The sequence below is a fragment of the Halictus rubicundus genome, chromosome 15 (assembly GCF_050948215.1).
Source record: "Halictus rubicundus isolate RS-2024b chromosome 15, iyHalRubi1_principal, whole genome shotgun sequence".
In the NCBI taxonomy this organism is placed as follows: Eukaryota; Metazoa; Arthropoda; class Insecta; order Hymenoptera; family Halictidae; genus Halictus; species Halictus rubicundus.
The window spans coordinates 7,802,784-7,824,727 of record NC_135163.1 but is presented as its reverse complement, the minus strand read 5'-3'; the positions used below and the strand labels follow the sequence as shown (position 1 = coordinate 7,824,727).

At 43.8% G+C, this 21,944-nt stretch overlaps 4 protein-coding genes across 8 annotated transcripts in view; 2 read left to right on the top strand and 2 right to left on the bottom strand.

Moving 5' to 3' along the window:
* Window positions 1-21,944, top strand: part of Stl (ADAMTS metallopeptidase stall) — a 313,677-nt gene that overhangs the window by 90,829 nt on the left and 200,904 nt on the right. The gene's annotated exons all lie outside the window — the stretch shown is intronic.
* LOC143361460 (dnaJ protein homolog 1) overlaps window positions 1-21,944 on the bottom strand; it is a 253,582-nt gene that overhangs the window by 85,273 nt on the left and 146,365 nt on the right. The gene's annotated exons all lie outside the window — the stretch shown is intronic.
* Window positions 1-21,944, top strand: part of LOC143361456 (neprilysin-1) — a 142,825-nt gene that overhangs the window by 4,926 nt on the left and 115,955 nt on the right. For all 5 annotated transcript variants that reach the window (XM_076800862.1, XM_076800863.1, XM_076800861.1 and 2 more), the window contains exons 2-4: window positions 2,954-3,460; window positions 3,914-4,114; window positions 17,540-17,759. In XM_076800862.1, the coding sequence (XP_076656977.1) occupies window positions 3,458-3,460; window positions 3,914-4,114; window positions 17,540-17,759 (424 nt within the window). In that variant the 5' untranslated portion in view covers window positions 2,954-3,457. The remainder of the gene's footprint in view (window positions 1-2,953; window positions 3,461-3,913; window positions 4,115-17,539; window positions 17,760-21,944) is intronic.
* Psr (bifunctional arginine demethylase and lysyl-hydroxylase PSR) overlaps window positions 1-21,944 on the bottom strand; it is a 175,134-nt gene that overhangs the window by 107,120 nt on the left and 46,070 nt on the right. The gene's annotated exons all lie outside the window — the stretch shown is intronic.

The following is a 21,944-nucleotide window of genomic DNA, read 5'->3' as shown; positions in this document are numbered from 1 at the left end:
TATCATCGGCGTACGTGGCGTTCTATCAATAAACCGTGGCGACGTGTCTGCTACTGTCCGTCATACTCATCGCCGCCGCCATATTTCGCGAACCTGCTCGGTTATCGCGCGTACCCTTATCACACGCTGATAAGCGACGGGGGACACCTGTCCAGGCATTTTGGGATTTTTCCCTGTTTTCGGCACATTTCATTTGAGATAAGATAACAAATAATCAGCCGAAATATGGAATTGTTTTAAATAGCTTTGTAATTTTACAGATAACTTCTCGAATTAACTGTCTGTCAGCTTCAATGCGTTTGCTCTATGCATATGGTCATCGATCCGTTCACCTAATCTGATGCACCACCGATAACCGTCTCGAGTTGACGATCGAAATTGCTCGATACAGACTCACTATCCCCATACTCCACGAAAGATTGACCTCGTTATTTCAGAGCGATGTCTAGCTACTACGTGTCCTCCAAACTTATTTAACGGCATTCCGTAACGCCGATAGGATCGAATGCAGCGATAGCTAGCTGTTCGGTTAAGAGCCTCTTCGCCGCGCCGATGCGCTTTTTAATTTTAAGGGACGTTTTACAACCTTTATACTGCGTAGTAACGCGTTATCTATCGAGACAGTGACCGTAAACATTGCACAAAATCGAAGCAATTTCTGTAGGACAGCGTAATGGAAGCTTGAAACTGTAGATTTATTAGAGCGTTTAGTAGGCTGGGCAGCTTGCAGATTAAAAACGTATTGTCCCGGTACAATCCTGTATTTTATCGGGGCCATAATTTCGATTTGAAGGGTGAAATCACCCCTTAAGTAAATTTCACATTTCCATCTTCGTGGAGAAGGCAACCTTCCGTTTTCTCAAGAAGGGTGACAACTGTCTGAAGAAAGTTTGACTCCTGAGAGTTCTAGACCTATGCCGGAGTCGTTTCTGACCCACGTTAAACTACGTAATATTTTGAAAAATTCATGCAATTTTCCTGAAACCTTATTATTTCTATCATTTTCAGAAGCGATGAACAAATATTACCATGGAAACGTTAAAATAGTTGAACGGTTCCGGGACCACTCAAGATCAGCTTCAGAAGGGTAATCATCATAGGGAATCATCCTATTGGGATCAGCGTATCGGGGTAAACCGACCAGAGAGAAACGTGTACAGGAATAATTCGTGAAAAGCTGGACAACGATCCCGTCAGATCGAAATCTCGGGGGTCGTAAATCGTCCGGTCGCAGCAAAGAAAAACCGGCGAGATCGATGAGATAATCGGCTCTAGCCCGAAACCGTCCACTTACACGTGCCCGCTTTGGTCACGACCGGGGGACTTTATCCGCGTTATTTATCTACAACAGCCGCGATTAAGTTAACGAGCCGTTCCGTTACTTTTTTCCGGCCGAGCCGAAAATTTGCATAGCAAACGGTACACACACGGCCAATGACGGCCCCCGGGGGAGGACTCTCTCGAAGCTCTTTTCTTTTTTCTTTTGACGCATGCCCGCTGTGCCCCCTTAATATCGCAATTTCTATTTGCCGAAAAAATCGATTCTTGGTAGTAGTGGTATCGGGTACCTCAATCCTTCAGAATTTTCTCTGAAAAATTGCAAGAATTTATTTTTCTCTGCTAAAAAAGTCTGTTTTTAATTGCAAGTTGCTGTTGCAGAACCCTTCAGAATTGTCTCTGTGAAATTATTTTTCTGTGTTCAAAAATCAATTTTTAGTCCCGCAAACATGACAAGGTTAAATTTATTCCAGTCTCTCTACGCTTTTAATTACATTGTCATCCACGTTTGAACATCAAAATTTGCTCAAATATTCGCTTTCATAATTTAAACTGCTCGTTTGTCCAATAGAATTGTAGCCTCGGTTTTAGCAAACGACATTCACATTTCGCGCACTCGGTGGATTAGTATTTTCATGTATGAATTTGCATAAAGATGAAATGCAGTCGTTGCACTCGCTGACAGTGTCCCCGGTATACCGCCGCCGCGATAAAAGCATAAAGTTCTCCGCGATCGGTTTGCATCGGAAAAACCGGCGGGAAAAAACATTTCCGGCAAAAACCGACGCAGCGGATCCGCGATACGAAAAAGTTTAGCGAATTCCGGCGCGGACACTTTCGGTCGACGGTTTTTGCGCGTCGAATTTCAGGTCGAAAGGTTTTATCTAGTGGATCGGTGAAGGCTATACCGTAGGAGTAACGCTAACACACAGACAAATACAGAATGACGCTATGCACAACAACGTTTGAAACAACCGCTTTCGCTTCACCGGAAGAGCATCTCTCTAGTTGCGCGGCCCTCTTCGTCAAAGCTGACGGTTTCCGGTACTTAATTGCTCGACCAGTAGTGATAATCGGTCGGTGGTTTTGACAATGACAAATTACGGGACCGGGTATATCGATGGAGTCATTAGCACGCAAGTAGAGCGTGTCTTCCTCCACGGGGCTTCTCCGTTGAATTCTGGAAACGAAGAAGGCTTTGACAGATCTGTAGTCTGAGATTAGGAACGTCGGGGTATGATGATGGGATTAAACAAAAGACGATCCTGCAGGAACAGGAGCAGGTAGTTAGTTAACTGTTGGAGTGACGGGATCTTTCAGTACTTCGTAGACAATCTGAATGCGAATTGCTATTTTTGTTTGGCAATCGACTTTGGTGCAAATATTATACATCGCGAGGAGAACACTTCCTCTATTCGATGAAGACGTTCCACAATTTATTTTATTACTTTCTTGTTCTCCTTTAGTGTCCTCTGTTCGATGAACATGTTACCGCCTCATTCTACTGCCTCCTCATCTTCATCTGATAGAGAATATGTTCTACTGCTTCCTCGTGTTCATCTTCGCATAGTAGAGAAGCTGTTCTGCTGCTTCTTGATCTTCAGTTTCATTTTTAATTTCATTTTCGTACTGATGTCATACTAATGAGAGGATGTGTGTGTGTGTGTGATTGCAGATAGTAAAGCCGAGGAAACGAGAAACGCTCACCAATGCGGAGGTGGAAGAGGAGATCGTGGGTCCTGGCGGGCTGATCCAGCCATCCAGCACTCGTTGGCCTGAGTGCTGGTGGAGGAATCGGGTTAGAGGGGGGGTCGGGGGCAGCGTACAGATTTGGTGAAGCGGTGTCGTCGTCGATAAATCTCCCACGTGGGAGGTTCGGTAGATTGGCAGGCATTAGGGAGCGGGTGTTCCACGGGACCCGGCAAATGTGGCTCTGTGTACGGTGAGCCGGGGTTACGGGGGCCGCGGGGCCCGTGGCGGTGGGGGTAGATCTCGTGGCGAGGCAAGCGTGAGGCTACCCCTGAGTCCTCGCACTCTGTGCGCCCCTGGGGCCGGAGGAGGCGCACATGTTCAGACGCAGGGCACCGGGCCCGCCGCAGCTGCGACTGCGGCGACCGGCCCTGCAGGGACCGCGAACAACCCTGCCGGCGAGGAGGGGTCTGGTCTGCCCGACGAGCCTATGGTACGTTACATTCTCTAGTAGATTAGGTACTAGCATCCCCTCCAGGGAGCCTAATCTAGTGGAATGGGTGGAACTAGCATCCCCCTCAGGGAGCTTAATCTAGTGGAATGGGTGGAATGGCTAGTAGTCCCTTCAGGAATCCTCACCTACTAGTAGAATAAATGGAACTAGTAGGAGTACCTGGCTTTCCCTTTAGGGAAACTCTTCTATTCGATTAGGTGCAACTACTAGGTGACACTAGCATCCTCTTCAGGGAGCCTAATCTAATAGAATGGGTGGAGCAATGCAATTTCCCTGGAGCAATGCAATTTTTATTTGAGAAAAATATGATAATGTCTGAGAACGATTATTTATTGCACTGCCCCAAAGGGTTAGAATGGACATGCAAGGGATCTGTCCCTAAAACATGATTGATCGCAAGAGGGCTAATCAATGGTACGGTGTGTGCTTCAGGTACCAGTCGAAAGGGCAGCGCAGCAAGGAACTTGGATATGTTGTGTTCCGTGTTACTGGTTACGGAGAAGCAAAGCGGTGCACAAAGCTCTGCTCACGTTCGCGATGTTGTTGGTTACCAGTTTGCTCGTCACCAGTCCGGTGCTCTTCCTCATCACCACGCTGCCGGAGGGAGAGCAGCCTCGTGAATGCTCGCCCCTGGTAAGTCACAAAAGTCACCCCCATCACACCTCTTAAATTTAAAAAGCATACTTTCGAGAAACTACCGTATAATACGATAAATAAGAAGAAGAATTGAACTAAAAAGAAAGGTCTTGTACCACAAGACTATCTGTTTGCATCCCCGAAAGGTCCAGTACCATAGGTGCAACAGTTATTTTGTAAAAAATTCTTAAAAATCATTTGGTTTCACTGTGGTTGCAGGAGAATCTCCCGTTAAGAGGTTCGCAGTTCTCTTGGTGTTCCCGCGCAGCTTTTTCTATGCTCGCCGGAATTAAGCAGTCAGGAAACGCGCGTCTCGGTGTCGCGACGGATTTAATGTCTGCCGAGGAGCTTAAACCGGGAAAGCGGTATTAAAAGACCCGCGAAAACCCGTCGTTCCGGACCCCGGAAACACCGAGGAAAATCTCCGGTTGCGGAAATTTCGCAAGACGGTCGTAGGGGCGCGCGGAATAAAATTGCGAACGAATGGAAAACCGAAATTCCGGAACCGTATTTTCTTCGTATGGTGGATAGCGTTCTCGGCTGCGTCGTAAAACGAAAGTAGAACCGTAAACCGATTGATGGGATCGGGCCCATCGTACGGCGTTCGATCGCGCGGATATTGTAGCTTTTATCGGCGTTCTTTTGTAACGGAGGTGGATCTATTGCTATCGGAGATCTTATTACATCGCGGGCATCTCGATCGAGATGAGCGACGCCGCGGTTTTACGCCGTTTCACTATGGTTTCCCCCGTTAATTCGATGATGAACCGGCTTTTCTTCGGGGTTTGATCTTCCCCTTTCATCGTTGCTATATTTGCCTTTATCTTTCCGATAATATCTGCTTGCCTTATCCCGCTTCGTTGCTGGTATTTTCATTAATTTAATGGCCCTATGTTACAATGATTAAAATATATTTCCAGGCAAGTTGAAATCCAAAATCCTTCGGGACACGATCTACGAATTTTCCGGTCGAAGGATTAACGACAGGGGAATCTCTGCCCTAAGTTATCCCTATCAAACGAATGCGTGGAGCATCTTGATCTCGTGTCTACATATCCGGCAGCTCGAGAACGCTTTGAGCCAGACGCTTGGGAAAACGGATGAAAAACGCGAAAAATCTTCCTTCGAATATTTCTCGTTCCTGAGCGTGTGGCCCCCGGGCGATGCCAGAAACATTTTCTCTGTCGTCGGGCTTGATCCTCCGTCGTTCGCAACCATCTTACTACCAAACCGAGTATCTCGACCGAGAAAAATGCTTTCGAGAGAATTTCGAATTGTCCAAACCCTCCCCTATTCGATTTATCTACTTCGACCCGTGACCGTTTTGTCAATTTTATTCTGTCCGCATACTCCATTCATTTTATCTTACTCGCCTGGTCTAGCTATTTCACTCGACATCGTCCATTTTATTCATTATTCTTGTCTTAACATTAACTATTAGATATCTGTGCAGATCTTCATGCGAAATATAAAGTTGGCAAGCCGATTGTAAGAAACGGAAATCAAGTAAAGATACAGGCGCTTTTTTTAACCCTTTGACTTACAATTTCGGCAACCCAGAAATTTTATATTTTTTACTACATAATCCTGTATATGTTAACTAGGGAATGCCAAAAATCGAAGCTTCAGGGTGAGGAATTCTTTGGTGTACAAATTATTCGTAAAACAAGTTCAAAAATTATTTCACTTATTAACACATGCACGGTGAATTTTCGTATTAATATTCCTATATCCTGTGAATTTATTTTCAGCACCACTGTTTGCTAAAAGACTATGCAAATTGAAACACACATAATCCGACCAACAATATACTTTAAAAGGTACCAGGGTACGCGGTTCCCATGCAACGTGTTAATGACTTGAAACAGCAACATTCGGCAGCGGATCTGTTAATAAATACGCGAGGTTAACAAGCTCTCTCTCGAAGCCCGCCTCGCATGCAGAGAATCGAATAAACGCAACCGAACGGAAGATCGTAGCTGGCCCGATTTGAATACAAAATTATCGAGAGGTTCAAGGGCACTTTCGAGCCCGTAATGGGGCGGCTGCAAGCTCTCTCCTGGCAGGATCCGCGGCATAGCGTTTTCGTCAGTGACGTGCCGCGTTACGGGCGCGAGAGCGCGTGATATACAGGTAACGCGGCCGGCAAAGGACATAAACTCTCACGGTCGAGCTCGTGCGGACAAAACCTGTTACACCGTGGCAAACGGCCGGACAGCCTACAAATCGTCCCGGCTCCATTCATAGCAACCCGTGGCCTAAATCCGCAGGATGACCGACCGAAACTCGCGGATTCGACCGACCAACAGTCACACGAATTCGCGGGATTGTCTGGCAAACGCGAAAGTCAACGGCGGTGGCCAAAACCCGAGGGAAATTCGTTACTTCGCGAGTGAAATTTTCAATCTTTGTACTGTTAAAGGTTCAACAATTGTCACTGGTTCCAGGCTAAATTTAATTCTCAAATTTCACTTCTGTAAACTTTGACTTTAAGAATATCTCACCATCTGACCTGTAGACTTTTTTTGAAACGTAACAGTACATTTATGGGGTCATTGCAAACATTCATTTGAATAATATTTCAAGCTAGAAAGACAATCTGAAAATTTAATTTTCAAATTTCACTTCTGTAAACTTTGACTTTAAGAATATCTCACCATCTGACCTGTAGACTTTTTTGAAACGTAACAGTACATTTGTGGGGTCATTGCAAACATTCATTTGAATAATATTTCAAGCTAGAAAAACAATCTTCGTTGCAGGGTATATTTTTTGGAATTTTAAGAATTTGTCATGGTCTGAATAGGATTGTTCTAAAAATTTCAGGTCGCAGAAATTGAAAGGATAAATTGTCAAGTATAGGGAATGATGTAACATAAAATTTCCGCTCGGGACAGTATCCGGAAGCCAGTCGGAAATTACGTCACATAAGTTTTCAACCCTAACCGGAGGATTCACCTTGTCCTTCGAAGGGGAACCTTCAATCGAGCGAGAGACCGAGAGGCGATTCGCTTTTGTTTCCCCTCGTAATGGAGTGTAATTGGTATCAGCTGTCAGTGATGCGGTTCTACGGCTTCCCGATAAACATTAGGCAACTGATAATTCAGTTAAAGATCCTTGGACGAGGATCGCTCGGAGCGCCGCGTACGCTTGGACGCGTGTTGGATCGACGTCGAATCGATCGAGCTTCGATCAATCCGTTGCTACCGGCGATGAGTTTCACCGGATTCGCACGTGCTCGCAGATTAACCTCTTCAGGGCCGTATTTTTCTACAGTGCGGAAGAAATTGTGTTTAATCTGTTGCTCGACTCGAAAACCATCGGTTCTTTCGCACGAGTCTTTTCTTTTTATTGTTGAGAGATTCTATAGTCAATTGTCCTGTTACCAGTTTCAATTTTATTTTTCTCTTCGGAGTCAAATTTTTAGAAGTGAAAAGAAAATTATTTAATTTTGTGTTAGATCAAGTATTAGGTCCAGTCTCGAATAATATTTATTTTAGTATATCAATTTTATATATGAGAAGAGAATGATTTAATTTTGTGTCTTAAGTAATTCTCTTGAATTGAATCTTGATTTCTTTTTACTTAGAATAATTTTGATTTAGAAAAGCTAATTTATGGTGCGCGCTAGTGTCGTCGAGGAAGTTGAAACTCGGAGACTTATTATCGAGAGCTCGCGTTATTAAAATCACCGTGCACCCCTCTCGGGAAAAGTCGACGTCGATTTCATCGGTGATCGAAGCTTTCAGGGGTGGCTTCCGGTTTGGATATTCGTTCGGCCAGGATATTTTCGATGCTTCGCTCTCGGAACAAGTCATTAACGAGTCTTTCTGACGGCCGAGAAGTGGCTGTTTTTCGAGGATTTTTTGCGGGGAAACTGTCGGAGCTGTCGAAATGAAACTCCGCGCAATTATTAGCCGTGTGTTGAACCGGCACGTTTGAAAAATTGGAGAAATCAAGACGCGCGGGAAAATGAGAAAATCATCGACACCGAGAACGTGGAAGTTCCAAAAAAATCAAACTCGATTTTTCTGTTTTTCGACTGTCCTTTTCCGTGAGTTGCATTTCTCAAAACTTAAGCTCTCGTTGTATCTACAATTTCGTCTACTATATTAAATCAAATTTTATTGGCTATTTGCGGATTAGAAAAAAAGCATTCAAAAATTTCTCCGTACAATTCGGCGCTCGCTCTACGCAGCAAAAAACTTTGAATAAACAGCACTTCGTATTCACGAACCAATAAAATCGCGAGCACAGCGTTCGCAGGATTTTCGATCAAGATTCGGAGAACGAATCCCGCAATCAAACGGCCCTTAATGAATCAGATGAAAATGGATGTTTGCGAATTCGAAAGGAGGTTAAAGGCCAGGTTCCGGTCAATCGGGAGCACGGGATCGATCGATCGTCTCGCGGCTGCCGCGAGAATAGACCGGGGACGTGCAAAAATAGATCCGCCGTCGGCGAGCATCGTTGTTCGATGTGAATTTATTAATTTCATCGAGCCGGTGATTAATTAGCAGCCACCGCCGCCATAGGTGTGTCCGGAGATGTACTGTAGAGCGTTCAATTATCGCACTTCCCGTTCTGCCCACTGGTTGAAAAAAGAAATTTCCAGAGAAAGAAAACCAACTATGTGGGTTCGCGAAACTGTGTCGAATAATTGGTTCGGCCCGTGGAAATTCCCGTTTCCATTCGGCGAACGGCGTGTATAATTATCAGGGACGTGGCCGGCCGGCGTTCCCACGGTAACGTTATCAATTATGGTTTAATTATCGCTGACAGGTCGCCCCATAGTTTGTAATCGATGCGCGTTTAGCTGCCTCGCGACGACTTCTGTTCCACGAGCCCGCGGGACCCGGTTTTCGCTTCCCGGATGAACTGTTTGATCCCGAGTGTATCCCGAAAGTCGGAAAAGTTCGATCGACGAAGGATCTATCGATCAACTTTCTCTGTTTTGATTCTTCCTTATGGGAACATTGATCTCAGTGGGGAGCCTCTCTGAAAATAGCTGGAATTTAGGAATTTTTTTGCAAGTAATTGCCGAATGAAAATTTTTTATATTGTAGGGGAGTGTAGGTGTGACTCTTAGGTTTGTGTTACAATTTTTTTGAGGTCAATATATATCTTCCTGAATTTTTTAATTAATAAATCTGTCGTCTATAAATTAGTAGATCTGGGTTTTTTGGGTCATTTAGACGGGAAGATAGCGTGTACCGCGTTAACGAATATTTATTCTGTAATTTGGAAAATATAGTAACATTTGTGGACGATCACTCACCGTTGCTACGATTAAGAGTGTCGCGTAGAGATTCATTTTATGGGACACTTCGAAGCGAGGGTTTGCTATAGACTGCAACTGACTATCGCTCTCCTTGCTCGAGGTTATCTTGCTGTCCGCCTCCCAGCTGTTAAATATTCAGGGAACTAGAATTCTCTTGTTCAACACCGAGATGACAGTAGATAGAACCATACTCGACGTCCTGGTTTTCTTGAGGACGGAGACAAAGTAGGGGAAACGTCGTTTCACGTGCAGCTGTAAATATTGAATATTTGGCGTTGTTCAGCCTCTTGAAGCACTTTCGCAATTGAGTTGCGTCTTACAGCAGCAAATAAGCATACGCGACAAACAAAAACTCATAAAAATATAATTTACAATTAACACGATTCTTCTCAGAGAAAAGAAAATATACAAAATCTATTTAATTCAAGGAAAATATAATTTTTCACATTTTAATTTAATCTAAAATTTAGTTTAAAATATAAATAACTGTTGGACTGTTCCGTTTCTCAATTGCCTCGGTTAAGCGTCACGAATCGAAACGTACATCGAAAATAAAATTAAGAGTTTGCGCAGAAAATATTCTGCTCGGACTAATTAAATAAAAAAAAGGGTGTGAGTTCGCATGAAGTTTCGCAGTATGAAAAATAAGCTGAAAACGTGCGAACTCGTAAAATGGCGGAAGTAACGTCCAGTCCGGCCGAGTTAAAGCGCCGTGAAGGTGTCGAATATATTCAACGAACCAAAATCGAAGCCCTCGGGCTTATGGCCGCCGGTGTTCCAATTAAACAACGTTTCGATCTGCCTGGTCAGCCGTGTGGCATAAAAATCCGTGTGTGCGGACACGTTTACGAGGCGCGAACGATTCGAATCGAAGATGGCTTTCTACCGTACGGAGCCCCCTGCCTGCCATACTCTCGTTTATGGGAATCCCAAGACGGGGAACCTTCGACGTTCCTATTATCCGGTCTGAATTAGATTCTCGATACTCTTCGATTCTTTTTCTTGGAAATTTCCTGCCGAGCTTCGGGAATCGTCGGGAAAAAGGATGTCCAATAGAAAGCACCCGGTGTTCTCGAGAGTCTCTTCTTTCGAGCGTTAGAAGTCGATTCGGAGGATCGATCTCGACGATTAATCGCGCACCGAAGCTCCGAGGTAATCCGCGATCAATTAACTCGGCGCTTTTCGGGCACATCATCCCCCCGGTTCCGGGACTGCTAATAAGTTTGCAGTAATTACCGGGAGCCTGGTTAGAGGGATTCCAATCTGATTGCCGCTCTGACGTGGTCGACAGAGCCGGAAGTGGCATGTGAAACTACTAATTATGGCGATGGACACGCGATTGGACGGCGGATGATCGAATATTATATTTGCGATTTATTCATCTAAACATAGATCTTTGTGATTTTTTCTTTTAATGGAAAGAAATATTCGAGGATCAAGATTCTTTTTGGAGTGTCTTTGTTAACAATTCTGTAAGAAGTATGCAAAATTTGATACGAGGAAGTGGTCGCGTGGGCCGCAGACAATTTTCCTTCCGTGGGAAAGGTATCTGCGTGTGCCTCGGGGTTTCGATGATTTATTCAATATCCAATATTCAGCCGACGACAGACAATGGATTTGGAATGAAAGTCTTCGGTCGTTTGGCCGCGAAGCGACGCCGACGTGTGCGACGCGACGGCTCTATCGGATCGCGTCGGGACGCGGCACGTACCGCGAGCCCCGACGAAGCCGTACCCACCAAGGTAAGGTTTCGAGGAGAATGTCAACCCTTAGGCGGGGTCAGGGTTTTACCCTTCATCCTGACCTTATCTCTCGCGAGTCTCGGGATTTCTCAACCACGCCGAAATCCTTCTTCCACTTGCCGATATCATCGTGGCCCTTTGGAACCGCGACGCTTCATCCTGTCTGACTAATAGCCGACCGCGACTACTTCGAAATTGTTCCTAATCGTGACGGTGGTATCGTTGGGTCTCGATTATTACTTTTAGTGTGTTCAGTGGGAACGTTTAATAGGAAAATGGTGGAGAGGTTGTAGGGAGAATAGGATATTTTCTTTTGTCTGATTAATTTTGGACCTGGACTACTGTGGGAATATTTTTAATCGCGACAGTGGTATCGTTGGGTCTCGATTATTATTTTTAGTTTATGTAGTAGGTATGTAAAATAGGAAAATAGTGAAGAGGTTGTAGGGAGAACAGGATATTTTCTTTTGTCTGATTAATTTTGGAGCTCGACTACTGTCCCTTTTGATTCGTTCTTTATCGTCACGTTCCATTTGATTGCTGGTTTGAAATGATTATTTGTGACGTACTTATCAATTAAATTAAATACATGTAAGAATATTTCCTCGCGTCTGACAAATCACCGAGCAATTCTACTTAAATTTCAATCTCACCGTTATTACCCTTTGATCAATTCACCATTCATTATCATTACAATTTTTTCTAATCTTCCATTGAAATATCATGTGAACAAATGTCTGAGACACAACAATATTCGCATCCCCGTCGAAATAATCACCAGTTCCCTAGAACTCGACAGAAAATCCCCGAAAATTACTTGGAGCGAGCTAACATCGAAAAATGAACCGCCCGGAATCCACTCTGCCTTTTATCAGCCACGTTACCATCCCTGTAACCACTAAAACCACCCCTGAAAGCGATTTCAGCCAAATCCTCTCTCCGCCACTAATTAATTATGTATTCGCAACTCCGGGACGACGCGGCCCATAAATTTGCACGCGTCACACAGCGTCGGGGATCGGAATTTTTCCGTCAAAAGGGTGAACATCCTTGGAAAAGAAGTGAAATGGAAACTGAAGTGGCTTTCTGAAGGTTTTCATTCCTCGCACGAGGGAGAAAGAGGTCTGTCACGCGACGCGAACAAATTTCATTTGCATTATGCGAAACGCTCTCTCGTCTAAGCAGAATTTTCGCGTCGATCTCCGACGCGCACGTGCGGCTACTCTCCCTCTCTCCCTCTCTCTCTCGACCAGAAATATCCCGTTTGGAACAAGGCGAGTACACACACCGTTCGTGGGAAAAGCCCCGTTCACAGCCATCTTGGCCCAGGATGTGATTTAGATAGAGCGGTAGGCCGTGCTCGGAATATAAATTGAAAACACGCCGGTGTAATTCAATTCTCTGTAACGGGGATGCACTTTTACGCCCGGCGGAAAACTATCGGCGGGAAACTTCGAAAATTGATGTTACACCGTTCCGTATAATTCCCATTACATGTCCCCGCCGAAGAAAGGCGAGGTCGCCGCCGTACATAGTCTTCGAACTTTCATGGTCGTCGAAGATACGACTTTTGTTCTAAACGCCTGATCGATCTCCCTTCTAACGTTCTTCTTTCAGCCTTTGTCCCCTATTCGAATGTTTCGCCATTGTCCTCTGGTGCTTTCGAAATCGTTCTTCACGTTGCAGATTTTCTTTCTCCCTACTTTTTTTCGTGTCTCTGACGCTCCGCGATTCTCTTCTGGTGTTTGCGCCTTGTAAAATCGTTCTTCACATTATACAGGGTGGTCGGTAACTGGTGGTACAAGCGGAAAGGGGGTGATTCTACGCGGAAAAAGAAGTCGAAAATATAGAATAAAATGTTTTCACGCGAAGCTTCGTTTTCGAGAACATCGAGTTTGAAAATGCAGCCAATGCGCGTGTTATTCGATAGGAATTGTCTGCTGCGTCTGATCATGACCTACCAATTCTACTTCCCGCGCATACTAAAGCACGCGAACCCGACGGGTCTTTAAATTCGATTTTCTCGAAAACAAAACCTGAAACGAATAATTTTTATTCTATATTTTCGACTTCTTTTTTCCCGTAGAATCACCCCCCTTTCCGCTTGTACCACCAGTTACCAACCACCCTGTATATATCCCTTTTGACGTGGAAAAAGGGTTGGGCGTATTTGCAAGCGTGTGGAACCCCTTGAAACAGAAATTAAGGGGGTGTCGAATCGGAATCGCGAACAACGCGATAGGGTGTTTCGTCGGGCATCAAGGTCGTGCATGAACGCCCTTCAGGCGCCTCGATAACCGATAAACCCGGCGATAACACGGTTCCATGTTTACGAGCCACCGAAATCGCGGCGGGGGTGGTCCTCCAATCAGAACGATTCGCCGCGGACTCGTTTAGGGGCTTTCGAGCGTTTCTCTCTCTCTCTCGACAGGGATTTATGGCCTTTGATCAGAAGTTCCAGCTTTGCCATACGATTTCGTTTCGCTATTGAAAACAAAATGTGATTTACTGCGACGTCGAGATTCGATCGACCACTCTCCGGATAGCGAGCGCGTAAGAATCGTTCTGTGACGTCTATTCGCTCTTTCCCACATCGCATTCACTATCGATCCAACTTTGTAGATCGTCGAATTTCGACCTCGATCATTTTTCATTATACTGCTTTTTTTTGCAATTCCGGTTAGACGCGCGGGGTGGTTGCTCGGTTCAATTAGTTCTCGGCTCGCACGCTATGCGACGAACTCGCGAAACTCGCCTAACGTTCGCACGGTGTGCGTTAATGGAAGTTCCTTCGCGGCGTCGATCCCGATCAAGCATTCGCCTGGAACGACCGCGAGACCCTTGGAAATCGAATCTTCGACCTAGCTTCTTCCCTCAGGACGGATTTCCATGTCAGCCGGGGGAATGCGCTCGGATTCACAGCCTCCGGAACGCCTCGGGATCGACGAGCGGATTTATCCTGCCCTACAGGCTGATTCACGACACGCGCCAACGTTCTGACTCGGTTTCCTCGGGAAGGACCATTTATGCAAAATAAAAATTGTATAAGTCAATCTCATGAAAGAGAAGTTAACCCTCCGTATGTCATTCGCGAGTTTTATTCCGAAATAAGAAAATAATTCTTCTTCATCCGAAATACGATGACAGCCGGTCCCGAGGCATCGCCTTGCATCGAAAGAAAACTGTAGGAAATATCCGACATTGTGCCAGAATTTGCGAGTTTTATTTCGAAATAAGAAAATAATTCTTCTTCATCCGAAATACGACGACAGCCGGTCCCGAGGCATCGCCTTGTATCGAAATAAAACTGTGGGAAATATCGGCGTGGGTCAGAAATGACTCCGACATAGGGCTAGAATTCGCTGGAGTCCGAGGGGTAAATAATTGTAACCCTTTGCACTCGAGTGGTGACTCTGAAGCACCACCAGAAATCGTTGTGGCATTATTTCAAAGAAACGACAAAAAATATTACAAAATATTTGTTACATTACAAAATTTCAATCCAACAGATTACTAAACGTTTAAATATTACACGTAGAAGTCAGATCAGTTTCGTATGAATAAAATGAAAATATTCTAAGACGGAAGAAAAATTTAGTTTTCGATTGAAACTAGCGCCGAGAGTGCAAAGGGTTAATTAGTCGAGGACAACGATTCAAGTCGTCTGTCCTCGCAATTTTGTACGTTGCATTGCGAATTTGTTTTTGTCGGAACTGCGTAAAATCCGCAGTTTAGCGGTCCATCCGAAATGACCGATTTTCGTGCTCGGAAGGGCGAATCTCGGTCGTTATTGTGCAAGGAGGCATCGCGATCCGAAAGTTGAACTTCTCTCCGAGCCGATCTTTCCAGTTTAATGTAACTGGGTGGAAGCTTATCTGGCGGAACTCCATGAAACTAGTTCCCCGGCATTGGCTGTCATCTATTTTACTCGGCGCTTCGAGGATAGATATCTATTTCTCTGCAGCGCGCTCTCTTTCCCGGCGAGCTGTTTCCATCAGCACCGGGAGAATTTAATACCGATAAGAGAAGGAGAGAAGATGACGTCGGAATTAATTTCACTTATCCACCAAGCCTCTTCGGCTTCTGAGCGGATCGTTTGTCACTGTCGAAAAGGGAGAAAAAAAGAAAACGCACGCTATGCGCCCTGCACGCGATCGACAGCTTCGGATCTCCTGTGACAGACGGAGAATTTTCCTTTGACGAGATCAACGATCCTGGATCCACGTCACAAAGTGCTGTGGACTCCGTAGATGATCGATCAAATTGAGAAATTATTTAATCCCACTGTTCGGCACTTTACAGGCTCGGTTTTTGAAATATTCTGCCGAAACTAGCAACGAAAATGTCCTCCTCGTGCGCAAAATAATGCGAAAGTCGTCAGAAAATTAAGTGAACAAGTCGATGTTTATGACATCGTAAAAATTGATGCCACAGTCGGACAATTGAACCCAGCAACCCAGAAAATTTTAACCTTTTACTATATGATCCTGCTCAACTTCGAACGCGCATAACTTTCGAACCAGCGAATTCCTCGGCCCGAAACTTCGATTTTTGGCATTCTCTCGTCAGGATGTACAGGGTTACATAATAAACAGTTAAAAATTTCTGGATTGCCAAGCCGAAGTTCAACCATTAAAACAGTCAAAAGATGAAGCAATAGGTCGATGTTCATTTCGCGTAAAAAATAGCGCAACAGTTAAAGGGTTAGAACAGTTAAAAATTAACACAACTCTCAAAGAATTGAAATAGTAAAAATAAACCAAGGTAAAATTCGGAAAACGGCACTTTTGGCAATAATAAGCTAATAATTTTTCTTCGATCGACGATCAGGACTCTTCCGACGTTTCTCTGCAATTTTTTCGGTTATTTATCTTGGAAGGAGTTCGCTCGACTCGCCCCATTCGTCTCGTTCAGCAAAGACACGCGGTTTTCGGTAACCGAAGAAAGGACATGTCGTCGCATTAAACCGGAACAGAGGGAGGGGGGGGGGGGGGTGAACCGCGACCTCTAACTCCTTTCGGCCGAATTGAATGAACCGCGGGAAAAACATTCGTTTCTTCGGTCGGTTCAAAAGTCGGGACTCGGAGCGAACTGTGGCGTCGCACGAAGACGAATCACTGAAAGAAAACGCGGAATGGGACGCTTTGAATGGGCTCGTCGGGCAAATGCATTTGTTATCGGGAAAATGGGGACCTCGTTCCGCCAAAGAAGCCGCCTGGGAAACGTTTCCCCAGTTAGCTTTCGAACTGCGAGCTGTCATATCTTGAGAAATTTCGAAAAGAACGAATTTTTGCTGATGCTCCCTTCGGAAATGAGTCTGATTGAATCTCAGGAGAGTGGCGAGCTCTTTCAAATGTCTGAATCTGAAGAATAATTAGTTAAAAAGAAAATTGCACCGCGGGGGTTAAGAAAAATAGAGAGGAAAAGAGAGGACGAAGAAGGAAAGGGATGAGAAAATATTTTGAGTGTCCAGAACCCGATTAATCGAGAGTTATTCCCCCATAAAGTGTTTCAAGAAATTAGAGAAACTAAAATCAAAATTAAAAATTAAAATTAAAGTAGACATTTGAGTATTACGAATAAGGGGACGCAGTAGAAAAATGGAGGGAAAGAGTGTGAGTGTTTTAAATAAACAAAAATTGTACTGCAGGGGGTTAAGAAAAAGAGAGGATGAAGGAGGAAAGGGATGAGAAAATATTTCGAGTGATCAGAACCCGATTATGTTTCTAGAAAATAGAGAAATTAAAATAAAAATTAAAAATAGAAATTAAAGTAGACATTTGAGTATTACGAATAAGGGGACGCAGGAGAAAAATGGAGGGAAAGAGTGTGAGTGTTTTAAATAAACAAAAATTGTACTGCAGGGGGTTAAGAAAAATAGAGAGGAAAAGAGAGGACGAAGAAGGGAAGGGATGAGAAAATATTTTGAGTGATCAGAACCATATTGTGTTTCTAGAAAATAGAGAAATTAAAATTAAAATTAAAAATAGAAATTAAAGTGGACGTTTGAGTATTACGAATAAAGGGTTGCAGGAGAAAAATGGAGGGAAAGAGTGTGAGTGTATTAAATAAACAAAAATTGTACTGCAGGGGGTTAAGAAAAATAGAGGGAAAAAGAGAGGATGAAGTAGGAAAGGGATGACAAAATATTTTAAGTGATGAGAACCCTATTGTGTTTCAAGAAAGTAGAGAAATTAAAATTAAAAATAGAAATTAAAGTGGACGTTTGAGTATTACGAATAAAGGGTTGCAGGAGAAAGATAGGAGTGTGAGGGTGAAGTGGAAGGGCGGTAAGATATTTTCGAGGAGTAGGAACGCAATTAGGGAGTCGGGATTCGATTCGCCACGGTAAAGGGTCCCCGAAGAATGGCGGCAGGATAACGACTTTGAATTTTCCAGGACGAGGCGTGCATCAGGGAGCGGGACGGACCGGAGGGTGTTTGCGAGTCGAAAGCTTGCGAGGAAGCCTCGAAGCGGATGGTGGCGTTCATGAAGAAGGGGGTGGATCCTTGCAAGGACTTTTATCAGTTCGCGTGCGGCGGTATTCGCGATCAGCAGCCCTATCAGCCGAGCTCGAGCTTCAACATGCTTCAGGCGAGGATCGACGATCATCTTCACAGTGAGTACAAAATCGTTTTTTTTCCCCTCGATTAACCTGACGGAATTTACGTCGCCGAAGCTGCGATATATCGGTCGAGAGTCGCATAAATCCGGCGCGATCATAATAAAACGGGAATTTATTTTCCTTCCATTGCAATTCTCGCAGAAACAAATCGAGGGAGACAAGTATTGCGAACGGTAAAAAAGTATGCAGACTTGTATCACGACATTTGGACAGGTCTGTAATAAATTGGCAGCCAAAAGTTTATGGCAGCCCGAATATTGTGAATATTTGTAATTTTGGCCGATTGTAATGAAATTGAAAATTCTGCCAAGAACAGGAATAGAGAACGGAGATAAATATTGAAAATTGTGGAAAATAATTCAGAATTAGATCCTTCGAAAATAGACTACATCTTGATTTTCAATTTCGTTCGTTCATGCTCCTAGAGTGGTACGTATGATTATGGTATGCGTCGGGAATGAAACGTCGGAGAATTTAGCGGTAAAAATATTTCGCCGGATTTCCCAGAGCGTATCGGCCGGGACTGTTTTCCGGCAATTTTCCGAAAGTATTCGATTTCGTCCGTCCGAGACCGAAAAAAAAATATTGGCCAGTATTGTTAACGGAACGCGGACAGGTTCGCTGCAATTAAAGCGATCGATGGACCAGCATTTTACACCGTGGGGATATATCCTCACGGCTTGAATTAATCCGAGTCGAAAATAAACGCGGGAAATAACTGCGGGAATTTGTTTCAATGAGATCTCGATGGGATTTCGGACTCGGGCGAATAATCGGCTCAAAATTATCGGTAATATCCCTGGAAACACCTTTCGAAAACGTCATGAAATGAAGAATTAATTCGAACGGCTCCGAAACCCGTAATCTAACCCGTAATTCGTCGATCCAATTCATTAACTACATTTCTGCAGAAATCCTTCTACCGTCTGCTGAAAATATTTTAACGAAGTTCAAGTTTACGCCAATTATATATTTATGCGTTGATAAATCTTCGAAAGCAGTCGTAAATATTGCAAGCTTGCAACAATTTGGAATTGTTGAGAATCATGTTAGGGGAATAACCATAATTAGGTTGCAGACGTGTATGTACAGTAAAGTCTCGATCCAAGCCCGATCCTCGGGCCCGTGCTGTGACATAGATCGTGTAGGGCTCCTATTATACCACAAAATACAGTTCGAATACCAACGAAATTCGCAGCAACCAATCACGGACAAGATTTAATCGCCCGCGTTAAAGGGATCTGAGCCGTCTTTCTCGCGAGCGTTTTCTTTTCAGAAAATGGCGGAATGAATTCGCAGACTCGGAGACGCACGATCCGCGGCGGATCGTTCGACGGTCGGTTTTCCATTCCGACGACGAAGTTAGCCTGCTTTCATTTCGCCGTCTCGGTCCCTTCGACGACCTAAATCACAGTCGGTCGTGTCCTCGGAAGCGTGGAGCACCCGGCCGTGGATCAAAAGATCGCTCTTGAAAATTTCGTTCGCGAGCGAGCGAGCTCCGCCTTTGACTAATCCCTCCTTTCTGCGAGAGGAAAGATCGCCCGGAGGAGATTTTACGTCGTGCGGGGGTGTAAAGGGCTGGAAAAGGAGGGGCTGTAAAGGGTGGAAAATGAGGAGAGCGAGGGGACCGTGTGTCTCCCCCCCCCCCCTCCCCACGTCTTTTCATGCCGTTTCCTCCGGGGGGGATATCGCAATCTGTTGCTCGCCGCGTTTTTGATGGCCCCGTTAACGAGCCGCGGATAATTGAATGCCGAGCCGAAGTTAATCGCGCTTTTACTGGCTTTCCTCCCTCTATCTTTTTCGATCTCCTCCCCTTTCTCTCCCTTTAGGGCTCCCTCGACGGTAGACCAATGATTTGTAGCGATGCGGGCTTCATACACCGCCAATTAAAGGGGCTAACTGACCGCCAGTCGCTCCTGCGCTTTCATCGAGCTGTACTACTTGTGGCAGTCGAGAAAGGCTGTGTAGTCATGACTGTGGATTTTTCCGAATTGACGTTTCTCTGGTTTTTTGAATTTAGGAATTCTGTCCCTTAGGAATTCTATCCCTTAGGAATTCTATCCCCTAGGAATTCTCTACCCCTAGGAATTCTCTACCCCTTAGGAATTCTACTCCTTAGGAATTCTACCCCTTAGGAATTCTATCCCTTCGGGGTTCTATCCTCTAGGAATTCTATCCCTTAGGAGTTCTATCCCTTTGGAATTTTATTCCCTAGGAATCCTATCCCTTAGGTTTTCTACCCCTTAGGAATTCTATCCCTTCGGGGTTCTATCCCCTAGGAATTCTATCCCTTAGGAGTTCTATCCCTTTGGAATTTTATTCCCTAGGAATTCTATTCCTTAGGATTTCTACCTCTTAGGAACTCTACCCCTTAGGAATTCTACCCCTTAGGAATTCTACCCCTTAGGAATTCTACCCCTTAGGAATTCTACCCTTTAGGAATTCTACCCCTTAGGAATTCTACCCTTTAGGAATTCTATCCCCTAAGAATTTCTATCCCCTAAGAATTCTATCCCTTAGGAGTTCTATCCCTCAGGAATTCTCTACCCCTCAGGAATTTATTTTACTTATTTATTAGTTCTCGTACTCCCACCGTTTCAAATCAATCTGCGCTCCAGTCGTAGCCATATTTTTCAGAGACCGTTAAGGGATGAAATTATTGTGTGGCGCACTCTGGCTCCCCCTTTTGCAGACTCTTTTTCTTGGTTTCGTACTGGATTTATGGACAGTGCTCGCATATCTGTATTTATTGCTGTAGCTGTGGCAAGCCAGATTTATAGTCTGTGTATACAGAGGTAGATAAAAGTATTCATACACCGAAGAAATCGTACAAAAGTCGAATTCACGAATGGTGAATGAATAATTTGTTTCGGAGAAATGTTTTATAATATTTACAGTGACGATCAAAGTGTGACGAGTTTGTGTTTCAATCGATCAGTAAATAACAGAATATGAACTTCATATTTATGCGTTTTTAATATCCGAGAAAATTGAAGTACACGGTTTCGTTGCGTGTAAACGTTACACCACTTTCTATGTTTAATAACAGTGACGTTGGTAGACATGGTATAAAATTAAAAATATTTCCTGTAATATTACATTTTTTTTTAAATATTCCAATATTTTTTGTTCAAACTGAGACGAAGAATCGAATAGTATAAAGATTATTCCAGCTCCATTTAAAATGAGAAGTGCAATTGCACTTTGCAACATTGTTCTCCGGAGGTAGATGAACAATGCAAAATTGTCCTCCAGAGATTGCCGAGCGATTGTTCTCTGCAGTTTATTTTCGTCTGCGACGGAATAATTGCTGTAACCCAACCTAGTTACTTAGAATCACTCTGTATATTATATATTACTATATAATTGACATTGATTATAATTTTTCTAAATTCTACATACCCTACAGAAATAACTGACATCGTTACGCCAATCAAAGTCGCAACTAAGAACAGTAATATTTACGATGCCATAAATATGGTGTTCATATTCCTCGGTAACACATTATTCTTCGCTGTAATGCAAGATTCAGCATTTTTTCTGTAACAAAACGAACGAGATAAATGAGACTGCACTGTATGATGAAATATACGAGCTTGCTGTACACTTTTTCGTTGTGCATATTTTCTTTTTATAAAAAGTAATATATCAGATGCATCCAGAGTATGTGAAGTAGAAAAAGCTCCCAAAAAATTGCAAAATATTTTTATGAAAAAATAAATTTACAATTTACTCCAGCTCGGTGCAAAAATTGTGATAGACAATATTTGCAGTCTTAATAATTTGAAATTCGGAAAGCATAATAAAATATTTAATATTCAATTCATAATTATATAGTTTCTAAAGATATGGCCCGTTCTAGAAGCCACAAACTATAAAATTATAATATAAAATTGCATAGTTTCGCGAAATCATGTTGCATCACGTAGAAAATAATCAGCCCCGTTCCGAATTGAACAATTTCAACGCATCCGTAAAGAAGTTTCCTCGTTCGAAAAGTTAATCAGAGTTTTATCGTATTCCGTTCACAGCGCAAAACTCTTAACATTGATTGTCTCCGTTAACGAATACACCCCGCAGAAACAATGGAGAGCGCACAAACGGCAAATTGCCGCTGCGAAACAGATTACGCGCGACGAAATTCGAAGTGACATTATAGCGACTGTTTACTCTTAATCA